This window comes from Pteropus alecto, unplaced genomic scaffold (genome assembly GCF_000325575.1).
Source record: "Pteropus alecto unplaced genomic scaffold, ASM32557v1 scaffold105, whole genome shotgun sequence".
Classification (NCBI taxonomy): domain Eukaryota; kingdom Metazoa; phylum Chordata; class Mammalia; order Chiroptera; family Pteropodidae; genus Pteropus; species Pteropus alecto.
In genome coordinates, this window is record NW_006436294.1 from 7,195,501 (window position 1) to 7,216,842 (window position 21,342).

Below are 21,342 nucleotides of genomic sequence, written 5' to 3' on the forward strand. Positions count from 1 at the left end.
GCGCCTGCGGGGTCAGGGGTCGTGGGCAGGGATCGTGGGCATCTGTTCGCAGACCCCGCCCGCTCCCGCCCGGTGCCGCCCGGCGCAGCCCCTCACCTTCCCGTTGTTCAGCGCGAGGTGGCCGAGGCCCAGCAGGCCCAGCCAGGGCACAGTGGGCTCAGGGTCGTGCTGCCAGGCCCGCAGCCGCTCCAGGATGCCCTCCTCCCGCAGGAGCCGCGCGGTGGGCCCGCTCTGCAACAGCTGAGCGGGTGACACGGGCTCAGCACGCTCCGGTCTCAGCGAAGGCAGCGCTGCTTAGGGCCAGGTCCACAGCCGCCCCTCACCACCCGTGCCAGAAGCAGGCTCACCCCGGTGAAGAAGGCCATGGCGGTGAGGCGCTGCGCCTCGTCCGCGCTGCACAGCCGGGAGAGCAGCTCAGCGAACAGGCCTCGCAGGTGGTGGTCTGCGTGGGCCACCATGGCGCTGGGGTGGGGAGAATTGGCAGCTCTGCCCCCGGCTTATAGCCTCACCCCCCCCCCAGAAGCTCCCACACGACCACCCTCGCGCCCCTCCCTCCCTTTCCCCCCCTCCCCAGCACCTGGCCAGCAGCAGGACGCCCTCCAGGTGGGTGTGGGCCGCCGCCAGCCTCCTCCAGCCTCCAGCCTGCTCCATGCAGGTGACCACCATGCGGGCTCCATCCCCGGTAAGCAGAGCCTTCAGGGCGTCCACGGTGCAGCTGGGGGGGCACAGCGGTGAGGGCAGTGAGGGCACTGGTCCCGCCCTCGCTTCCCCCGCTGTGACCCCCTCACCTGGCGTGGCTGTGCGGTGGCCCTCGTTGGGATGGGGCCCAGATCTTAGGGGTGTCAGGGGAGTGTGCACCCCGGGCCAGCCTGTGCAGCTGTGTGACCAGCGTGAGGAGGAGGTGTGGGTAGAAGCCCCGCGTAGCACCCACACAGCCGGACACAGCCAGCATCTCCCCAAGGGCGCAGGTGGCCTAGGGAACAAGCAAGGCACTCAGCTTGGGGTGCACTGCACACCGAACAGGGACAAAGCCTCAGACGCTTGAAGGACACGACGGATGCGCGTGACTCGGGCGAAACCCTGCTGCCCCTGCCCCCTGTGTCCCAACTGGCCCGCCCCCTTGGGCAGGGGGTGGGGGTGTCCCCTGGCAGGGCTGGCTGGGTCACCTACAGCCAGTGCCTCCAGCTCAAGTCCAGCTGTGCCCTTTAGCACCCAGAGCAGCTGCAGCAGCACCTGCCCATTCACACGCTGGTTCCGGCCCAGACTGCTCCACAGCTCGGCCGCCGCCCTGGGGGTGCAGGTGCCTGACCCAGGGTCCCATGCTGGGGTGGCGGGAGACCCCAGGTCAGAGTGGAGGCAGCTTGGGGCGCACTGCACACCTCCCCTCCACCCACACCCCCCCGCCGCCCCGCCAATCCCAGAGAAGTAAAATGAGCAGCATCTGTGCAGACCGGAACCGGGCAGGGGCCACAGGCCCAGCGGCCTGGTGCGGACTGGTGACAGTGAAATGAACCTGTCATGATCAACGGTCACGTAGAAAATAAAACCAGGTCACTTCTCCTAGGGTGGATCAAACTAAGGAGTCAGGGGCACCGGGGCACAGAAGCCACCTGGCTTGCTCACCCCGCCTTGGAGCACACCCCCAGGCTGGTAGGCCCCACACCAGGAACCCAGGACGAGGACCCCGAGGTGGGAGGGGTGAGGAAATGGAGGGGGCAGGAGTTGGGGGGGGAATTCAGAGGTTCTGCTCCATCCATGCCCGCCTCACTGGGGCCGGACTCCACTGCCAAGCAGGGAGGGGGAAGGAATACAGTGGGGACAGCGGGAATACGGCCCCAGGGGTGGGTAAGGACGGGTTACCGGTCCGGAGGCAGTGAGCAGGGCAGCAGTGCACGCACCACGTCCTGTGCGTGCTCCAGAGCCAACGCGCTCAGCACCCGCAGGGCTGCCTGGCGGGGCCTCCCCTCGGCCAGGCTGGGCACCTGTGCCAGCAGGCCGAGCACCAGGGCGCGCACCTGGTGTAGAGAGGCAGGCGCTGGCGGTCAGGCTTCCTTGAACCCCAGACTCTATCTTCTGTACCCCACAGGCAGGTGCAGCCTGAAAAAGGCGTGTGCCAGGCTTCCCGCCCCAACCCCCACCTCGGAAGCACCGGCAGGAGTTCCCGGGCAGGAAGGGGATGGGGGCTGACCTGGTCCTCCAGCCGCTCCCCCCGGGCTTCCAGGGCTGAGGACAGGGTGAGTGCTGTCGCCTGTGTCCCCATGAAGCCAGCCTCTTCCACGCAGGCAGCCGTGTACAATGCCAGGTCTGCGAGGGGCCCCTCCTCCCAGGAACTCTGGGGGACCTAGGGCAGGGGGGACAGAGTGAATGACATCTTGGGCCTGCCCCAGCTCTCCTCCCCTGGCCCTCTCCCAGGTCCCCTCCCCATCCTGTCCCCCAGGCCTGTTCCCTCCCACTCACCTGATGGGGTCTCTCCGAGGCTGGCTCCTGCTCACGGGGCGGGGAGCAGGGTTCAGGGGCAGCTGCCGGGACGGAGGTTATATTCCCAGGCTCTGCCTCGGGTCCTGGCTCAGGTTCAGGCTGTGGGCCTTTGGGAGGGGGTCTCACGGGCTGTCCCTGGCTGGCCCGTATCCCTTCAGCCAGAGCTGTCAGGGTCAGGGCCCCCACAGGGGCCCCACGGGCTCGGCCCCACACACCCCCAGCCATGGCGGCCGCACACAGCGCCTGCCTCTGGTCCCCCCAGAAAGGTGTGCCCAGGCCTGACCTAGAAGCAGCCCTGGAGGGGCGGGCCCAAGGAAAGGGGTGTGTGTGTGTGTGTGTGTGTGTGTGAGAGAGAGAGAGAGACAGAGGCAGAGACAGAGAACACATTCTGTAGGGGGTGTTGGGAGCCATACAGAGGTGTCCCCAGACATGATGCCCACTGGGGGCTTATGAGAGGCCCTCCGGTGCTCCTGCCCAGGTGTCTGAAGCCTGAGTATCTGGGGTCTGGCTCTGGCTCTGCAGAAGGAGCAAGACTCCCAGGAGATGGTGAGTCTGCGAGGGGAGGGGAAGAGGGCTCTTGACCCTGACCTCCAACCCCTCTGGGCAGGGGTATCAGGGCAAGTGTAGACAGCCCTGGGGAGTTCCCAGCAGGATCAAGTCCGGGCCCAGCCCCGAGATGAGTCCTGGGCTGATTCAGCTCTAAACCAGTCTAGTTCAGGCTGGGCCTGGGGCCAGGGGCTGGGCTGTCCCCACGGCATTCCAACCTAGCTAGACATTCTGGGGATAGGGGCGACTGGGAGAGCTGTCACCACCTCTGAGCTGGGGCACCCGTGGAGCAGAGCAAGGGAGGCAGAGAGGCTGCACCTGCCTCTTCCTGGGCTCCCCCAGGAGACGGCCGTGCCACTGTTGGGCTGGGCCTTCTGGTCCTGGACAGCTCTGAGGCGTGCCTCCGCCCAGTGCTGGACCCAGGATTCCTGGCACCTAGCAAGTGAGCACACAGCTGAGAAGTTGTGACCTGTGGGAACTTGGGAGCCGTTTCTGGCATGAGCAAGCGCACGCATGTGTGTCCAAGCCTCACGCTCTCCAGGGCTGGCCTGACCTGGCCTCTGCCCTAAATCCCCACTCGTCACCTTAACCCAGCGACACAGGAGGCGCTGCCCAGGCTGACCCCAGGAAGCCAGGAGAGCCGGTTGGACCAAATACCTGGGCAAGCGGAAGTGCTCCGGTTAGCACCCTGACAGCCAGCATTCCACCGTGCCCTCGGCTGCCTATGCCACCTCCTGCCACCGACGGGAGAGGCCCGGGTTCCCCACCCTGTCGCCCAGAGCCTGGAATCTGTCCTGAGCACTTCCTCTGCAGCCCGAGTTCCAAAGCCAGGGCAGATCTGACGAGCTTGCCGGCAGAGCCAAGGCCAGCCCAGGACTGCTGGCCAGGTGCCCAGAGCTGAGCCACCACCTGGCCATCAACTTCTTCACTGGCTCTAATGCAGGCCCCTGCCTTTCTCCTCTCCCTTTCCAGGGCTGCTGGGTTGGGAGCAGAGTCCCCAAGGCCTGGGCCTGGCTGGCCCCGCGACAATGCCAGGGTCTGGAGGGCCAGATGGGAGGCCTCCAGGGAAATGGCCTCTAAGGCAGAGCTGTTTGGGGTTGGCAGCGGCAGCTAGGCTTCTCCTCGCTTGGGAAACTTGAGGTGTCCTCTTGTCCTGAGCCTAGGACAGTGCCCTTGGCAGGTGTGGGAGGCTGGAGCCATGCTCAGACACAGGAGGCTCTGAGACCCTTAGTCAGCCACCTCATCCCCGCCCCATGGCCTCTGCTGCTGAGCCTCTAGCAGGCAGAGGCCTTCCGCAGTAATTTCCCGGCTGGTCATCGAAGTCCACGCTTCCCCGCAGCCCTGCCCTCTCCAGCCTCAGATCCGCCCCTAACATCCAGCTTCCTGAGCTTGGACGCTCCTGGCCACCCTCGGGCCCCAGCACAGGGCTGCCTCCCCATGCTAGAGGAGCCTAGGCTTTCCTGGCGACATGAACCCTCATTCTTGATTCCCAACTCCAGCCCACCCGGGAGGCCCTGGGGCTTGGCGAGTAGCAGGCTGGGTGCAGAAATGACACGTGACAAGTTGGGGGTAGTGAGCAACTCATGTTAATTTCAGGCAGCCCCACCATGAGGCTCTCACTGGGGTCCTGGAGCCTTCAGCCTTTCCACCAGGGCCTGCAGCTTCTCGGACAGCGCCACCTGCAGGGAGGAGAGGAGGGGACGGTGGGTGGCCGTGGGCACAGAGAACACAGGGCGGGTGGGGTGCTAACCGGGGTCTTCCACGCACCTGGTACAGCTCCGGCTGCTCTAGCCGCCTGCGTGTGGGGCCGAGCTGGCTCAGAGACAGCTGGGCTAACGCTCTAGATTCAGCCAGAGGTGGGAGAGGCTCACACAGCTGGGGAGAAGGGGGAAGGAAGGGGTTGGCTCACACAGTGGTCAAGGCTCGATTTTGCAGGTGCAGACTGAGAGGGTACGCAGGGCTGGTCACCTGTCCCTGCTGGACCCAGAGTCGCAGCAGTGACTGCACATGGGCTGGCCTCACAATACAGGGCTCCTGGGCCCCTCGAGGCCAGACCTTCAGGTCCTGGCCAGCCTGGGGTGGTGGCTCCTCCGCCAACTGCAGCACGTCCAACAGTGGAGACCCTGTGCGTGGGGGGAAGGGCACCAAGAATAATGTAGGGCCTGGGGCCTTGAGGGGGACCACGGAGGGGTGGGAGGGCCTCACCGTCAGAGCCTAGGAGCCGGAAGGCGGCCTTGCTCCCAGGCAGTGTCTGCTTCTCGGGGTCCTCGGTCAGCTTCATTCGTGGCTGGCCTCCCACAGACACCAGCTGCAGTGACAGGGTGTTGAGAGAGCTGGGCCCTTGGTACCCCGGCCCGCACCCCCACTGGAGGCCCTGTCTCCACCTTGTAGACGCAGCCCAGGGAAGGCTGGCCGGGGCAGGTGACCACGCTGGTGCCAATGCCGATGACGTTCACCTCACTGCCCTGGAGGGGGAGACAAGAGGGGGAGCTCGGGCAGCATCTTCAGGCACAGGCCCCCCCCAGGCACCTTCTGCCGCCCCGCCCCACCCCACCTTTTGGGCCAGGCGGGCCAGCTCCCCCTCATCAATGTTGTTGCTGACAGCAATGGGGATGGACTCCAGCCAGGGCACCTGGAACCTGTAGTGGGGAGCAGGCCCTCAGAAGTTCTCGATTCGCCCAGACTCCCTCCATCCCCCACCCACGGGTAGTCTGCCCTGGCCTCCCGACCAGTGCCACAACTTCGCCACTGAGGGCTGCTCCGTGTGTCCGTCCCTCCCTCCCTCCCTCTGCCCCACCCTGATACTCCTGCCCCAGAGGGGGTCCCTCAGCAGGCCAAGCCCCTCCCGGGGGGCTCACTGGGCCGCAGTGGTCCTGAAGAGCCCACGGATCTCCTGGGCCTGCTGAAGCAGGTCACCGCTGTCCAGCCTCACGCCCACCGCATGGTAGCCCAGCTCCCCCAGAGCCAGAGCGACAGCCAAGAAGTTGGGAAGCCCACTCCTGTGAGCAGAGACCAGGGGGTGGGGGGGCTGCAGCTGCTGTGCTGAGCCCCCCAGGTGGTGCCCAGGCCTCACCTCCTCACACTGTAGGTGTCCAGCAGGCCCTGGAAGGCCCGAGGAAAGGCCAGAGCATAGGCCACGAAGGCCGCCCGCTCCCCCGGGTGCGGCTCCTGCACCCCCAGCCCCATGTAGGCACAAACACGCTCCAGCCACACCTCCACACAGGCGGCCAGGTCCACCCTGGGGCCCTGACCAGCAGCTGGAGCCAACATCTAGGGCAAGGGGTTGGTGAAGGATGAGGGACCCAGAGTGCAGCGTGGGGCCTGGCTCACCCCAGGTGGCGGGTCTGAGCCGGGGTGATGCCACCCCCCTGCCAGCTGCCGGTGCAGCGCTGCCCTACCTGCCCGAGACGTGGCTTCTGAGTGGGGACTGGCCCACCCCTCCCCCAGGCGAGGGCTGGCCTTGGGGTCTGCCCTCTAGGGTGCAGCTGGAGAAGGGTACTGACCGGGTCAGGGGGCACCTCAGTGCCTGAGAAGGCAGTGACGAAGGAATGTGCCAGGGTTCCCGCCACGGGCACGCCGCGCAGCTGCCCTGCGAGCACGTTGCTGCTGCCATCGAACCCTAGGCCAGAGCATCAGGCAGGGGCGGAGAGCTTCAGGCGGTGGGGAGGGGGGCTCTGGGCAGGCCCTCCCCTCTTCGCCTCGCTTCCCAGGCGCTCACCCCCCAGGTAGCTGTAGGTGGAGGCCGTGAGACCCCCGTCCGGGCCCTGAGCGCGCCGCAGCCCCATCTCCAGCAGCCGTTTCTCTGGCCCCGCAATCAGGCGAAGCCGCGCGGCGTTGGTGGAGATGAGGCTGTGGAGATAAAGAGGTCAGCGCACCTGCGGTGAAGGTCACGAGGCCCCCGGAGCCTCGCGCCCTCTTCCAGACCCTGCGTCCCGCCCACGGAGCTCGGACTCAGGCGCACGGGGCCACGCCCACGCCCGCAAGGGCCGGCCCCCCGCGAGCCTGCGCCCCCGCTCAGTGGCGCCCCCGGCCGGTCGGCCCCACCTGGCGTAGCCGACCAGGCAGAGGAGCGGCGTCTCCAGCAGCTGCACCACCAGGAGTGGCCCGGACACCTGCAGCAGCGGCACCTGCGGGGAGGGTGTCAGCTGGGCGCCGCCCGGCCCCACTCAGGCCCGCCCCTGCGCTCTGCTCAGCCCGCACTCACGCCGGGGAAGGCGAGGGAGCCCTCAGGCAGGGCCCGCACCGTCACCCCGGAGCAATCCAGGGCGCGGAGGTGCTCGAAGAACGCGGGGTCAGTGTCTGGGGGCAGCACCGAGGCCAGGAACTGCACGTCTGGGGGCGACAGAGGCCCGCGTGGGCTGGGGCGAGCGCGCTCGTGGGGGAGACGGCTCGTCGGGTCGCGGGAAGGGAAGGGTCGCGTCGGGTTGGTGGGGCCCCTGGCGGGGACGAGGGGCCCTGGGGGTACCTGCGTCCCGCAGGCGGAAGGTGCGCAGGAAGCGCACACAGTCGCGCAGTCCCGCGGCCAGAGCGAAGGCGCCGCCGAAAGGGCAGTGGCGGAAGAAGAGCTCGAACTCGGCGGGGTCGCGCGCCCGGCCCGCGCGCCAGTAGCCCAGCGCCATGGTGACCTGGTAGAGGTCGGTGAGCAGCGGCCGCGCCGCCGCGCGCTCTTCGGGATCCTGCTCCGCCGCCATCTCGCCCCGGCCTCCCTCCCGGGCCCACGTGACACCGTGCTCCCCAATGGCCGGTGCCCAGGGCCAGCTTATGCAAGACACTCCGGGAAACGGGAGCCCGCAGGGGGCGGTCACCGGGGGAGCAACCGCCTTTCCCGACAGCTAGAATGGGCGGGGGGTGGAGGGCGGTCTGCCGGCTTGCGGACACAGAGGGGTCCCAGTGGCCGGCCCCAGGCGGCACGTGTCGGGTCTAGCCGCACTCCCAGGTCTTTCCAGCTCCTGCCAGCTGCTTGGGGGACGGTCCCCGCCTGGCCCCGCCCCCTGGCCGCGGGCACAGAAGGCGTGGTGATTCCACCTCCAGCTAGATTTTGGCCCCACCCAGGCCTAGGGCCAGGCGATTCAGAAGTCAGCAAGGACACTTGGGTGGGGCCCACGGTATGATTGGCATCAGTGAGCCTAGTGCCACCCCTAGCTGGCTCCAAGGCTTTAGGGTCCTGCAACCCAAGCCGCACGGAAGCCCCACAAAACTGACGGGAACCTCCAGGGTCCCCACCACCAAGGGGCCTGGAGCACACCAGCTCTGACTAGGGCGGCAGCCTACACCTTTCACAAATCCCAAGAGCGACTGTCTCACCAGCTGCGCTGGCCAGTCGTCCAGGGAAGGAACCGTAAATGGTGCGTGCAAGTACCACCTAGACAGGGCTGGGGGAGAGGGGTATGAAGAACCCTGGGCAGTTTGTCACGTGCACCCGGGAGGCGCCGCGCGCCCCCTGCAGGACTGGAGCAGAGGCCCAGGGCCACAGGGGCCTCAGGAGACCACAGCAGCCTGGTCTTCCTAGAGTCTGAGGTGCCAGGTCTCACACAGTTCCAAGCTGGTGGGACATGTGACTATGGTCACAGTAGCAGGGTCAGGCTGGCTGCTGGGACCTTCCTGCACAGCTGCAGGCTGAAACTTTTGCTCAGCTGGGAATAGCCGACAGGGAGTGGAGTGGAGAGTAGAGGCTGGGGTGTCTCTTGGGCCTCCAAAGACCCCTACGGTGAAGGAGCCCGGGCGTGCTCTGTCCCTGGCTTCGACAACTTGAAATGGACATGGCATGACAGGCAAGTGAAGACAGGGGGGCCGCCGAGAGGGAACAAGAGGGTCGGGCAGAAAGGTGAGATCACACAGCCACTGAGGCCTGGAAGAGTGTGGCTCACTGAATGCCACCCGCCCACAGGGCCCAGACCACGACAGGAGCCAGAAAGCCAGAATCTCAAGTCTTTAATGGCTGCAGGGTCTCGCCACCCAGGCCCAGTGCCAGGGCTCAGATCTTGTTGAAGGCAGCTATGTCAACACTCTGCACCTGGGGAGAGGAGGATGGCGGTCACATGGGCGTCCCCCAAGGCCCACCTGCACCTGCCCCCTGCAGCCCTACCCCCTCCTGTGGGCCCGCCCACTCACATGCTCCTCGAACTTGGTGATCTCTTCTTCCAGCATGTCCGTCCCCACCTTGTCGTCCTCCACCACACACTGGATCTGTAGCTTGCGGATGCCGTAACCCACGGGCACCAGCTTGGAGGCCCCCCAGGTCAGCCCGTCCAGCTGGACGGAGCGCACGCAGGCCTCCAGCTGGGCCATGTCCGTCTCGTCGTCCCACTGGGGGTAAGGGAGGGACAGGATGGGGTCAGGAGCCCGGTGGAGCGGAGCGCACAGTGCTTCCTGGCCCCTAAGCAGCCCGAACTTGCTCCTGCCCCGCTGCTCCTTTTCTCCTCTTGGCCCACGGTTCCGAGCTCAGCTCGGCCCCACCAGGACCCCAGGGTGGGGGTCAGAGGCGGGCCACTCACGGGCTTGACGTCCAGGAGGATGGAGGACTTGGCCACCAGCGCGGGCTTCTTGGCCTTCTTCTCCGCGTACTGCCGCAGCCTCTCCTCCCGCAGCCGGGCCGCCTCCTTGTCATCCTCCTCGTCGCTGCCGAACAAGTCAATGTCGTCGTCCTCGTCATCCTCCGCAGCGGTGGCCACTTTCTTGGGGGGCTCCACTTGGCGCATGGGAGACACGTGCTACCGGAGGGGAGGGGAGGCTGAGACCCACGCGCCCTGGCTGGTGGGCCTGGAGGACACGGGGGCCCAGGTGGCCGGCTCTCGCCGCTGCCCCGCAGGACCAGGCCAGGGCAGGCACGCGCTCACCTGGGTCTGTGGGGCTGCGGCCCGGTGGGCAGGTGAGCTTCTCTCCAGCACGCTCAGCCGAGCCTCCAGCTTGGAGACGGCCCGCTGCAGATCCTGCACCACTATGGAAGCAAAGGAGACGCTGGTCAGACAGCAGGGCTGGGATGGGAACCACTGCCGGGGCCGGGGCTGGGGCCTCACCGCCTCGCAGGCTCTGGTTCTCCACCTCCAGGCTCGCGATCCGGGTGATGAGCTCACTGTGGTCTCCGCCAGGCCCGCTGGAGGCTCCGGAGCCCGAGCTCTGCGAGGCAGGGGGAGTGAGAGCTGAGCACTCCTGCCTGCTCCAAGGCCCCAGTCACAGCCCTGAGCTGGGAGGGAGGCATGGGCGACGGCAGACAGCGGCTCCTGTCAGCCCGCGGGGTCTACCTGCCATCCTCCACCCAGGAGAGGGACAAGAGCCCTGTGAGCATGAGGCCATGGCATGGTGACACTGAGGAGAGCAGAAAGCAGAGCGCCCAGGGCAGCCCTGGCATGGAGGCTGCAGGAAGTCAGAGCCATGGCCGCCACTGCGCAGTAGAGTGGCCACAGCAGAGGACTCAGTCCCAGGGCAGCCTGCCTTGAGCTGGAAACGGGGCAGGGGGAGCAGCTGAGGGGCCGGTGGGGGCAGGAGAAAAGATCATGCCTGTGCAGGGGGCAGCCACCCTGCAGCAAAGAGCTGAGGGGCCGGTGCGGGCAGGAGAAAGGATCATGCCTGTGCAGGGGGCAGCCACCCTGCAGCAGCCAGCACAGCTCCTTGCCTCCCTGGGCCACGCGCCCACCGTCCAGTTCGCGAGGCCTACCCCTGAGGGCTCTGGGGGACACAGGAAACCAAGCCTGGCCTGTCCCCTGACCACGCAGTGCTTCCTGGAGCTCACCTGAGGGGCACCACAGCTCAAGCCTGCATCCCACCCAGGGATGTACATGCACACGTGGGGTCACTCAGGCGAGCCACACCCCGGTGGGATGGCTCTAAGGACAGGGTGCACATGGCCTATTCCTGATGGCCACTGTCCCACTCCAGTGTCCAATCACAATAAAGACATTGGGCTTGAGGCCCACCTGCCAAGCAGCCACAGGACAAGCCATGTGGCTTCCCCCACTGCTCTGCACACCCCAGACCATGGACATGCTGCCAGGTGCCCAGGTCTCTGTCACAGGCCAGCGGGCAGTGCAAGGCTGACGCTGTCTCCTGTGACCCGCCCCCACTAGCTTACTCCTCACAGAGCACCGTGTGACGTGTGGCAGGGGAAGGGGCACTGAGCAGCTGCTGGGAACCGGACATGCTCTGCTCACATGCCTCTCCTCAGCTCGCCTAGCCCCAGCCACCAACTTGAGTCAATAAATGCCACACTGCCACCTGCAGCTCAGAGAGCTGTGCTGGACCCACCCTCTCCAGGCGGTCCCCCTGGGCCACCGTCACCAGTGTCACAGCACATGGCACCCCCAGCCCATCTCCCACAGCACGTGGCTCTCAGTGCCATTCCCACTGAGGGGTGAAGGCCAGATCCTCCCGTTCCAGCTTGCCCGGCCCAGCCTGGCCAGCGGGCAAGTGAGCCAAGTCCTGGTGGCAGCTCAAGCCTCTGCCCTGCTGTGCCTACTGCCTGTCACAAGGCAGAGCCATCTGGCCTCTCTAGGAAGCCGGTGCCCCGGGGGCTGCCCACCTACTGCGCCCCACTCATTCCCAGGCAGGTGCAGGGAGCCCAGGGCCCCAGCCTCAGTGAGGCGGGCCCAGGCCACTTGGTCCATTCACAGGTCCATTCACAGCCCACGCTGGCAAGCCGAAGGCAGCCACCGTGTGGCCTCAGGGCAGTGCTGCACACCAAGGCTTTGAACCTGGGACTCATCATCCCCACCCCACCCCCACTCTGTGCCTGGCACCAAGCTTGGTTCCCAGGGACCTCTGGGTTCTGAGGTCCCAGTATCTGCTGAGCACTCCACCCAAACCCGAGCCTGGGGCTGTGTCAGCACTGTCCTCCCCGGGTCCCTGTCAGCGGCCAAATGAACGGTGTTCCTCTACCATCCACGTGGAAGCCTCTGCCAGCACCCTAAACGGAAATGTATTTGGAGGCGGAGCCTTTACGGTGGTGATCCAGTTATGAAGCCATTAGGGTGGTCCCAACCCAATGACTGGCGTCCATACAGCAGACACAGAGAGAAGATATAAAGATGCAGCAGGAAAACAACCATCCGCAGGAGGAACCAGCCCCACCCACGCCGTGGTCTGGGACCCCACTTCTAGACTGTAAGAGAACGACTGTCTGTTGTTTAAGCTGCATGGCCTGTGGTGCTTTGTTGCGGCTGCCCAAGCCCACTGTCCCCAAGCCCCAGAAGCACGCCACAGCTGTCCCCAAAGACCAGGACCCGGCAGCCGACCCCTATGGGTGACGGTCTTGGAAGAGCCTGCAGCCCGAGCTGCTAAGCCCCGGCCACGAGGACCTCGTGCCAGCAGGGCCCGTGTCTGCCCGGCCTGACCCTGGTCGGTTGGAAGGCAAGCGGGAGGAACAAGGAGGGGCCAAGCACACAGCAGTGGCAACGCTTCCTGGGGGACACCCGGACCAGCTGTGCAGGCAGAAAGCGATCGCCCATGGCGAAAGGGACTTTGCAGAGCTGAGGAGATGGGAGAGGATCCTGGATTATCCAGGCAGGCCCAGTGTCATCACAAGGGTCCGTGTGAGAAGCAGAAAGAGGACACGTCACAGAAGCAGACGTCAGAGTCCCAACACTGCTGGCCAGAAGCCACAGGCCAAGGACAGTGGGCAGCTTCCTGGAGTTGGAGAAAGCAAGGAAACGGACCGTCTCCTGGGGTCTCCAGAAGGAACACAGCTGTGCCGACACAGCCATCAGGGCGGAACACCTCACGTCCCAGAGGGAGAATGAACTCCTGGCTCCTATGGCCAGGAAGGTGGACAGCAGGTCTGCCACCTCCCAGGGACACAACCCCCTGCCAGGCTGAGACCGAGCTGGACATGGTCCTGTCCATGGACTGACCCCGTGTGGGACCTGGCAGCCGAGCTGGGCCAGTTCTCTGATTCGAACTCGACACCCTGTGAACCCACCATCTGTCTGGGGAGGTCAAGGCCTGAGAGGGAGGCGGGCGTGCGGCAGACGCCAGCCTCGGTGCGCTCCTTAGCGGGGAGCAAGCAGGAAGGAGCGGCCGGCAGGCGTGCGCCCTGGAGCAGGCGGGGCAGGAGGGAGACCCAGTGAGCATCAGCGAGCAAGTGAGAGGCACGGCAAGGATGAGCAGGGCTCTCCTGTGGTGGCCTGGGCCCAGGTCCGTGTCCTGGCAGGAACACAGCACCGCACACCTCGCCCTGACTCTGCTCTAAGGGCAAAATGTCGAGCAGCACTAGGGGAAAAGTCAGCTGCGCCGTTTGGCGTGAGGGCGGCGCCAGTGCAAGCCGCGGGCACCCGGCCGCGGTACTCACTCCGGCCAGGGATTTCTGGATGTTCTCTCTAGCTCTCGCAATGTCGCGGAGGATCACGCTGGCGCCGTTCTCCTGCAGACAAGTGCAGAAAGAACCAGTCTTTTCTTTCATTAAAAAAAATTTAATATCCAAAAACAAAAAGGAACCCTCATGTGGAGAGAGTGGTGTGCAGAGCGGGAGCTCAGCGGGGCAGCGAGGAGCGCGAGGTGCCGGAGTCCTGCGGCCGTGACGCCAGGCCCGGCCCAGGCCAGGGAGACGGAGTGGGCGTGCTGTCCCTCGCCGGGGCAGGAGCAGAGCCAGCACCCCAGGAGCCAGCCAGGGCCACCCCGCCAAAGACCCCGCCACCAGCACCTGGAGCAGAGCCCCTGGGTAGGACGTGCCTGTCCTCCTGGTGCCAACTCGGCCCCCGAGGCCGGGGGCGCAGCCCCTACCTGGCGTGAGGAGCCAGCCGCAGGCCCGTTCATCTGCTCGTAGAACTTCCTTTCTGCATCGTCATACTTGAACTTGTCGAACCAGATCTTCTCGTGCACAAGGAAGTTTGTAGCCATCTTCCTGCTGGGAGGGGAGGGAGAGGCTGAGGCAGCCTGGCCTGCGCCAGCGCCCCTTCCAACAGCCCAGATGCCAAGGGGGCAGGAAGGCTCTCCCAGTCCTTGGGTGACAAGGGCTCCAGGACAGAGCATGGGTGGCTCTCAGCCCAGGCATGGAGCCTGTAAGTACCCGCCCCACACACAGTCAATGCTCGGACCTGTCTCCAACAGCAGCGGCCCTCAAAATGGGGCCAGGAGCCTCTGGGGGTCCCCAAAGTCCTCCCTTTCCCAAGCACACACCTGTGCAAGGCCGGATTTATGCCAGACAACACACACCCACAGTCTGCACACAGAAGCAGGGGTGAGAACCCACTGCCTCCTACCAAGCCGACACTAGAGTCCCAACACGTAGAACAAGGCCACTCACTCCCTGAATTTTTCTTACGGGAAAATTATTTGTCATAAAAATATGTTATCAAAGTTAACATGCAACAAGCTCAGTACTACCTTTCAACAAATGCTTTTAGCATTTAATTGTTAATGTGGCAAAAACGGATAGCTATGACAAAAGCTCTTTGGGGTTCCCTGAGCCCAGAAGTTGGGGAACTGCTGCTCTAGCCCTGGACAAGCAAACCATGACCCGAGAGCCACACCCAGCCCAGTTTTTGCAAATCGGTGCCCTGGCAGATGCCCACTGGCGGGGGGAGGGGGCAGCACAGACCGGGGCTCACAGAGCCTCTCCTGTTCCTCACCGAACTGGACAGAAACGGGCCCAGGCCACCACTGGACCTCACCCAGTGTCCCCTTAGTGACAGGGGGTGGGTCCAACGAGTCTCTTCCACCCTGACACCCATGAGGAGCCAGACCTCTCCACCGCCCCCTCCACTGCCTGGCAGGGACACTCCACCCACGCGCCATCCCATGACACCGAGGCGGAACTGCCAAACCAGTGGATCACTCCACAGATGGGCAGCCGAGAGACTCCTGCGGGACTCGGGCCCAGGCTTTAAGTCGCCGCTGGCCCAGCCTGAGGCCCAGCCTGAGGCCCAGCCACCTGTACCCCAGCCCTCCAACCCTCCACCCCTGCTGTTCTTGCCATCTTCCCTAGGGTCCAATCCTCTCTGCCCACCTGCCTGGGTGCCGCTGGCTGGGAACCCCTTTCCTGGCCCGCCCCTACCCCCTGGCCTCCAGAGGCCACTGCTGCTGCTGCCTGAAACCACCCTGGGGCAAGGCTCCTGGGTCTCCAGGCGCAAAGCAAGTGTGCCCCCTCCAGCAGATGTCCTCCGGACTTGGGCCACTTGACTGGCCGTGTGCTGGCATACCTGACACACCCACCTTACCTCAGAGGGGACAGCAGATGACGAGGGAGGCGGGGTGGACAAGCCGGGGGCCAGGCAGGGGCGTGCTGGCTCCCACGTCCTGCCCCACTGGGGCTCGGGGCCAGCAGCCTTTGCTACCCCCCAGGAGCTGCCTGGCCGTGGAAACCCTGCATGGGGCAGACTCAGCCCTGTGCCGACCCCTCCCAACAGCCCAGAACTTGGGGCGCCCCGAGGAGTGACCCTGGAGGCTGCACTGCCCAACCCGCTCCCGTAACCAACGTAGCCGGGTCCAGGTGTCTCGAGGACAGCCCTCCTGGGGCAGGGGCAGGAAGGGGAACACGGGGGCCCCAGCCTGGGCACCTGCCCAGCGTGTTTCTCCTACTTGGGTCTCAGGCTGGACATAGATGGGCCAGAACGGACACCGGGTCGCTGAGCCAGAGACGCGGCTTCGAGGCGCCAGGCCATGCGCAGGGCCTCGGCAGCATGGTGGCGGCACTCTGCACTGTCGTAGGCGGGCTTGCTGAGCCAGGGGGCCTCGGCATCCTTGTGCAGGAAGTACCAGTAGGGCAGGGCCGGGGGGACCTCCCCATCGACCCGCCGAGGCCCGGCCCGCTTGCTTCCCATGGTGGCGCGGCCCCGCCGATCTCTGCGGCCCCGCCTGGCGCCCTCGGCCTGGCTGGCCCGCTCCTGCAGGCGCACCTTCCCAGGCGGGTGGCCGTCGAACAGGGCCTCGTAGAAGCCCCTCTCGGCAGCGTCATACCGGGGCTTCTCCAGCCACACCTCCCGCACCAGCGCCTGAAGGCTGCCCAGTGGGGGCTGGCCATTGGCTGGTAGGCTGGGCTGGTGGGTGAGGGCCAGGTCAGGGGCGGGTGCCCGCTGGCCGGTGTCGGGAGCCCCCTGCCTGTTGCTCCCCTCTGCGGCCAACAGCAGAGCCTGAGACCACTCCACGAATGCCCGCTCAGCCTGGTCGAAGGCGGACTTGTTGACCCAGACACCCCAGGTGACGTGGTGGCAAGCCATCTGGCTTCCGTGGGTACAGGGACCCCTGGGGCCAAGAGCAGGTGGCCGGGTGGCCTGAGCAGCCACGTCTGCCAGCCTCTGGCGGTATGAGCTCTCGGCCTGGTCGAAAAGTGGCTTGTCCAGCCAGACGTGGTCAGCTGAGAGGCCCACGAGGGCCAGGTCCGCCTGGCCGAGCCCGCTCTTCGGGGAGCGCTTCCTCTTCTGCAGGGGCCTCCTCCCACTGTGGCTCTTCCCGGGGTCGCCCGTACAGCTGTCGGGGGCCTCTGCCTCCTCGGCGTCCTCCTGACCGGGCCCGTTCACGGCCGGCGCCTCGGCCAGGAGCTGCGGGGCAGCGGCGGCTCGCACGGCCTGGCACTCGGCCGCCCCATGCTTCTGCGTGTCCTCCCAGGCGGTCTCCAGGGCGCAGGCCTTCCCGCTCCTCATCTTCCGCGCAGCGTTAAAGGCAAGCACAAGAAGGCGATTGAACGCAGTGAGCCCGCGGCCAGAGTCCCACCCCTCCCTCTGCGGCCTGACCAGTGGTGCCAGAGGGGCCTGGGGACGCTTCCCAATGGGGGTGCCATCACGCAACATGCAAGGGCCCAAGTCAAATCCACGGGTGCTCGGCAAGGCAGGAAACTAACATACAGACGTTGGGGTGTAAACACGTATTCTTTTAACTCAGGCCTGTCTCTGCCAACCCCACAGGCACCAAGCTCTTCAAAGGGGTCTGGAGAACACTGACTCCAAACCTCTTTGGCCAGAAACTTCCGCCAGACTCTCCAGGCAGGGTCGCCAGGTCTGACATGGAATGCACTGTTAACGTGACTTTCGGACCAACAAACAGCCTTTAGGGAAAGCACTCCCCGGGGAATACCTGAGGCTCCCTTACACCGCAGCTACTCCCTGCTCACCCGAAGTTCTGACTAAAAGTCCTGTAGTTTGCTAAGTCTAGCCGCCTGGCCCGAGACAAGGGTTTTACGGAAAGCACTGTCTCTGGGGATGACCCATCATGGTGCACCCTGCCTGAGTCACCCACACCACCATCCAGAGTACCACACGTCTCAGGAGGAGCTGCCTAGGGTCTTAGAAATGGGAGCTGGGAGCCGAGGGTGGAGGGCCCAGCCCAAGGCCACACAGGGAAGACACCAGGGAGGATGCTGGTGACCGCACACAGAGGAGCCGTGTGGCTCAGGCACTGACTGAGAATCAAGCTCCTTGGTCAGCTGCAGGCATCTCCGACCGGGAGGCGGTCAGCTCACACCTTTGGGTGCACTAAACTAATGGGGTCCCCGGGAATCTCCGAGCCCCAGGACGTTGGGACCCCACCCCTCACTTCAGCACCATCTGGTGTAAGGGGCACCATCATTTGGACAATGGCTCTGTGCCCCACCTGCTACCTATGGCCGGTGGATAAGCCTCAGCTTCCTCGTTGGAGATGACCTGAGTCGTCTGCTCCAAGGGCTGCTGGCCTGACAGCGATGGCCTCACTCCCTTCCACACCCTGACCCTGCTGCTGGCACAGGGGCCCCTCCACCCTGCTCCCAGGCGTGGTGCTGTTGAAAGGCTGGCCCCCACTTGACAACGACAGAGGAGTCGGGGCCAGTCTGCTCAGGGGATGTGCCTAGGGTCCCCGAGCTCACAGTTGGCAGGCCTGTCTAGAGGGGTGGCTGTGATTGGCACGGGGGTTCCTTCCCAGCTACAGACCCGACTCCAGGGCCTGCTCCCCAACGCAGAAGCATCCTGCCGACTGACCAGCACCAGGTGCTAACCTGCCAGGGGCTAAGCGGCTTTCCCTCGGGACACCCCCGCAGTCCCGCCTCTGTGGATCATGGCGGAGCCTAAGCGAGGGCAGACCCACCGGCCTATCTACCTGCTGGGCCCCTGTTCCCAGGAGACGTGTCTCCGGAGGGAAGGCAATCTTCAACTCCACTCCCCTGGGGATGGAAGTCTCTCCTAACACCCCAAATGAAACCGAAACCCGACTCGTTACTCCAAGGGGCACATGGGTGAAGTCCCACAGCAGCCTAGCATTCGGGGAGACTGCCCTTGTACTCGAAGGGTGCGGGGGGTGCCTCTAATGGCACGTGCTACAGGTGAGGAGCCGGAGCCACCCCCAGCGCCTTCCTGCCCAGGCTGGCAGCAGCACTCACCAAGGCCAGGCTGACGACAGAGGCAGTGGTGGAAGCGGGAGCGTGTGCCCTGGAGGCAGGGCATTGTGACATCACCCACTGTTTCTGAGGGCTGACCAGGCGGGGCTTGTGTGCCCTCTGACCTAACGCCAGGCCCCTTTGGCCCTGCCCACAGGCTGGCCCTCCAGTGCCCAAGCCCTGCCAGACCCTGTTGGCCTAAACGCTCCTTGGCTCCAACACAGACCAGGCTCTGCTCAGAGCTTTGGGGACCACAGTTCAGGGGAGGGGAAGCCACTTCTTAAGAGGCCCCTGAACAAGGCACAGGGCCTGCTGAGCCGCAGCTCCATGGCCTGCACCTGCACCCAGCCCACCGCTGAGGTAGGAGCTGGCCCCGCCCAGGGAAGCACCAGGACCGGCTTGCTGCTGCCGCCCCACCCAATGGGCCGTGGGGCCAGAGCCGGAATAGCGGCAGGTCCAGCTCCTGGAGCTCAGGAGAGAAAACGAGCCCAGCTGCTTGCCCCCAGGTGCAGTGACGGCTGCACCGGGGGTCCCCTGGCTCAGGTGAAGGGTGCACGAGACAGGTGGTACTTACTTTCACTCTGACCTCCTAGGACAGCATGAAGAGAAAGCAGCAAGGTTAGAGGCAGTCAGACAGGGCAGCCCGAGCAGGCTGGAGGGCCCTTCCAGAAGCTGCTTGGTGAGGCGTGCAGGCGCGTTTGGTGGAGGAGACAGACGGTGAGCACCAGAGAGCCCCGCCACCCAAATCCCAGGAGGCAGCGCTGCTCGATCATCACTTGAAACAGGCAGTTCCTGGGAGGCACAACCTGAACACCCCGCCCACCTGTTCCTCGCTCATGCCAAGGCAACCGGGGACAGGTGAGCCGGCACCCTGAGCGCCCCCACGGTCCACCCGGAGCTGTGGAGGGGATCCCTACCCATCCCCGCTCCCCGCGCTGCCACTGGGTCCAGACTGCCAGACAAGGTGCAGGATGATAAGGACCACTCCAGGGGTCTTGGCGTCCAGCCAGCCCTGGTGCCCATGCTGGGACACAGCGCTACCAAAGGGCTCTGAGGGGCAAAGTCTCCCTGGTATGTGTAAAATGCCAGGGAAAAACAGGCCACGGACACTCGGTGCCACACCACAAATCCACAAGAGGTAACAGCCCAGGAAGTGAGGCCACATGCAGACTCTGCCTGCTGAGCACAGGGGACAAGACCTGCCCGCCCGCCCCGCCCCGCCGCCCCCTCTGCTGCTCAGCACCTGGAGTCCCCCTGCTCCGGCGGGAACCTGGCCACCCAGGTCCTTGCCTGACACCAAGTCACTGACGGACAGGGATGCACGCGGTGCCGAGGGGCAGACAAGCTGGTACCAAGGGGAGGCAGCGGGCCCTCGGGAGCATGCAGGGGGTCCTGGGCGGCTCCCTGCAGGAGCAACACCCACCGTGAAGGCTTCTTAGGAGGCACAGTACCCAGAGGGGCTATGGGCATGGCTCTGGGGGGAAGGGCCCTCCAGGGACACAGCAACAAGCCACTCCCACCCGCGAGCTTCACCGGGGAGACTGGCCACAGCTGAGGGCAGTAGAGCAACACCCAGGTGTGAAGCCGATGTTGAGAGGCCAGCGGCACCCACAGGGACACTACCAGCTCCCCGTGCCCTGCTGCTAGGTCTCCAGGGACAGCGGACAGCCCCCAGCAGCTCCGATGCAGAAGTCCACCTCTACCTCCTCGACTCCCTCATCCCTGCGTTCCCTGAGGACCTGCCCGAGCCGGTCCCTCTTGGCAGAAAGGCGAGCTGGAGTGGAGCCCTTCCCTGGCGGACACACCAGCCTGTGCTCTCCAGCAGGGACCCTCGTCACCCAGTCCCTCCAGGCGGCAACAGTCACAGCTCAGAGCACAGGGAGGAAAACTTGCCAACACCAGGCCAAGGACCAGGAGTAGCCTTGAGGGTCCTGCTCACCTGCAGGGCAAAGAGCCGGGGGCTGCCCCCACCACGGCCCTGCCTCATCCACCAGGCTCAGCGAGACCTCTCCCCTCAGAGGGCACTGCCCCGCCGAGCTGCCTTGGGTTCTCGGGGGCCCCTGGTTTGGGAGGCCCCAAGGGGACCACGCTCTGCCTGGCCACCAGGAAGGCAGTGACGCAGCTGAGGTGGTCCTGGTTAGATGTGACCCTTCCTCTGCCACACGCCCAGCCCAGAACCCGGCGCACCAAGCCGTGTGCAGGCCCTGTGGGCTGCAGGCTTCTCGGCCTCCACGGAGCCGGGAGGGCAGTTTTTGTGGTGCCAGCACAGGGAAGCTGGCAGCAGCTCCCACCCGGGACACTCCTGGCTAGAGGGCCCTGAATGAAGGAGAGGAGGTGGCCTGGCAGAGCTTTGCCCACCAAGGTGTCAGGGCCTGTGACACTGGGCACGCAGAGGGTTCTGGGAAGGGTTGGCCCCGCCCCTGGCTCTGCCGTCCACAACGCCTTCGCATTCTCCGGACACCGCCTCAGGGGGCCCTTTGCCCACATCACCCCACGGCAGTCACACAGAGAGGAGCTCACAGATGTACACCGAGCGCTCAAGAAATGTCCTTCTACGGGACGTGAGAACGCAGCGAGCAGGCGTGAGGTGTGCATGGGGCCCGGCTCTGCCGCCCGCGCATCTTTCTCTGGGCCGCTGCCGGCGTGGCCTGGACCCGTGCTGCGCAGCAGAGCCTTCTGTATCTGCAGTGTCACCAGCAGCACCAAGCAACAGAGACGTCCTAGTCCACGAGAACAGCCACGCGGGGAGGCGCCCTCTGCCTTCCCTGGGGGGGCTCCACAGCCCCAATCCTACTCTGAGGCTTTCCGGCCTGACTCCTGGATAGTTCAGCTCCACTCAGACACCAGCCTGTCCTACTGGCAGGAAGGGGAACCTGCACCCATGCCAGGCCCAGCCAGTGGCAACCAAGTTCCTGCCTCACACCACGGCCTGTCAGTTCTACCTCTGTCCCAGCCCCTGGCACTCTGGTCCAGGCGACCAGTCAGGCCCCTGCATCCTCCCCCGGGGCGACTCCAGTACCCCGCGTGCTTCCCCACCTCCACGTACA

The 21,342-nt window shown here is 65.5% G+C and overlaps 3 protein-coding genes across 4 annotated transcripts in view; all 3 read right to left on the reverse strand.

The window, feature by feature from the left end:
• The window catches only part of MROH6 (maestro heat like repeat family member 6), a 6,478-nt gene extending 2,013 nt beyond the window's left edge, over positions 1–4,465 (reverse strand). Inside the window, exons 1-8 of the mRNA XM_025047596.1 lie at positions 2,458–4,465; positions 2,189–2,341; positions 1,861–2,015; positions 1,171–1,288; positions 789–973; positions 578–715; positions 348–462; positions 55–240 (exon numbers count right to left, since the gene is read on the reverse strand). Of these exons, the coding sequence (XP_024903364.1) occupies positions 55–240; positions 348–462; positions 578–715; positions 789–973; positions 1,171–1,288; positions 1,861–2,015; positions 2,189–2,341; positions 2,458–2,889 (1,482 nt within the window). The 5' untranslated portion in view covers positions 2,890–4,465. The remainder of the gene's footprint in view (positions 1–54; positions 241–347; positions 463–577; positions 716–788; positions 974–1,170; positions 1,289–1,860; positions 2,016–2,188; positions 2,342–2,457) is intronic.
• Positions 4,466–4,593: 128 nt separating this feature from the next.
• Positions 4,594–8,793, reverse strand: NAPRT (nicotinate phosphoribosyltransferase). Its single transcript, XM_006912954.3, has 13 exons — positions 7,490–8,793; positions 7,229–7,356; positions 7,069–7,151; positions 6,743–6,873; positions 6,528–6,643; positions 6,098–6,294; positions 5,883–6,023; positions 5,579–5,663; positions 5,409–5,489; positions 5,230–5,332; positions 4,993–5,147; positions 4,792–4,899; positions 4,594–4,703 (listed from the first exon to the last, which is right to left on the reverse strand). The coding sequence occupies exons 1-13, from the start codon at positions 7,713–7,715 to the stop codon at positions 4,641–4,643; spliced, it is 1,617 nt and encodes a 538-aa protein (XP_006913016.1). The 5' UTR covers positions 7,716–8,793; the 3' UTR covers positions 4,594–4,640.
• A 145-nt stretch (positions 8,794–8,938) lies between these two features.
• Positions 8,939–19,469, reverse strand: EEF1D (eukaryotic translation elongation factor 1 delta). Of its 2 annotated transcripts, XM_015590226.2 has the most exons (8): positions 15,532–19,469; positions 13,735–13,858; positions 13,304–13,375; positions 10,041–10,140; positions 9,861–9,961; positions 9,519–9,734; positions 9,136–9,330; positions 8,939–9,037 (listed from the first exon to the last, which is right to left on the reverse strand). In XM_015590226.2, exons 1-8 carry the CDS (start codon positions 16,737–16,739, stop codon positions 8,999–9,001), a joined length of 2,055 nt encoding a protein of 684 aa, XP_015445712.1. In that variant the 5' UTR covers positions 16,740–19,469; the 3' UTR covers positions 8,939–8,998. The 2 variants fall into 2 exon arrangements, with proteins under 2 accessions (XP_015445712.1, XP_024903345.1); XM_025047577.1 differs by lacking the exons at positions 13,304–13,375; positions 15,532–19,469 and having other exon boundaries at positions 13,735–14,744.
• Positions 19,470–21,342: the final 1,873 nt, after the last annotated feature.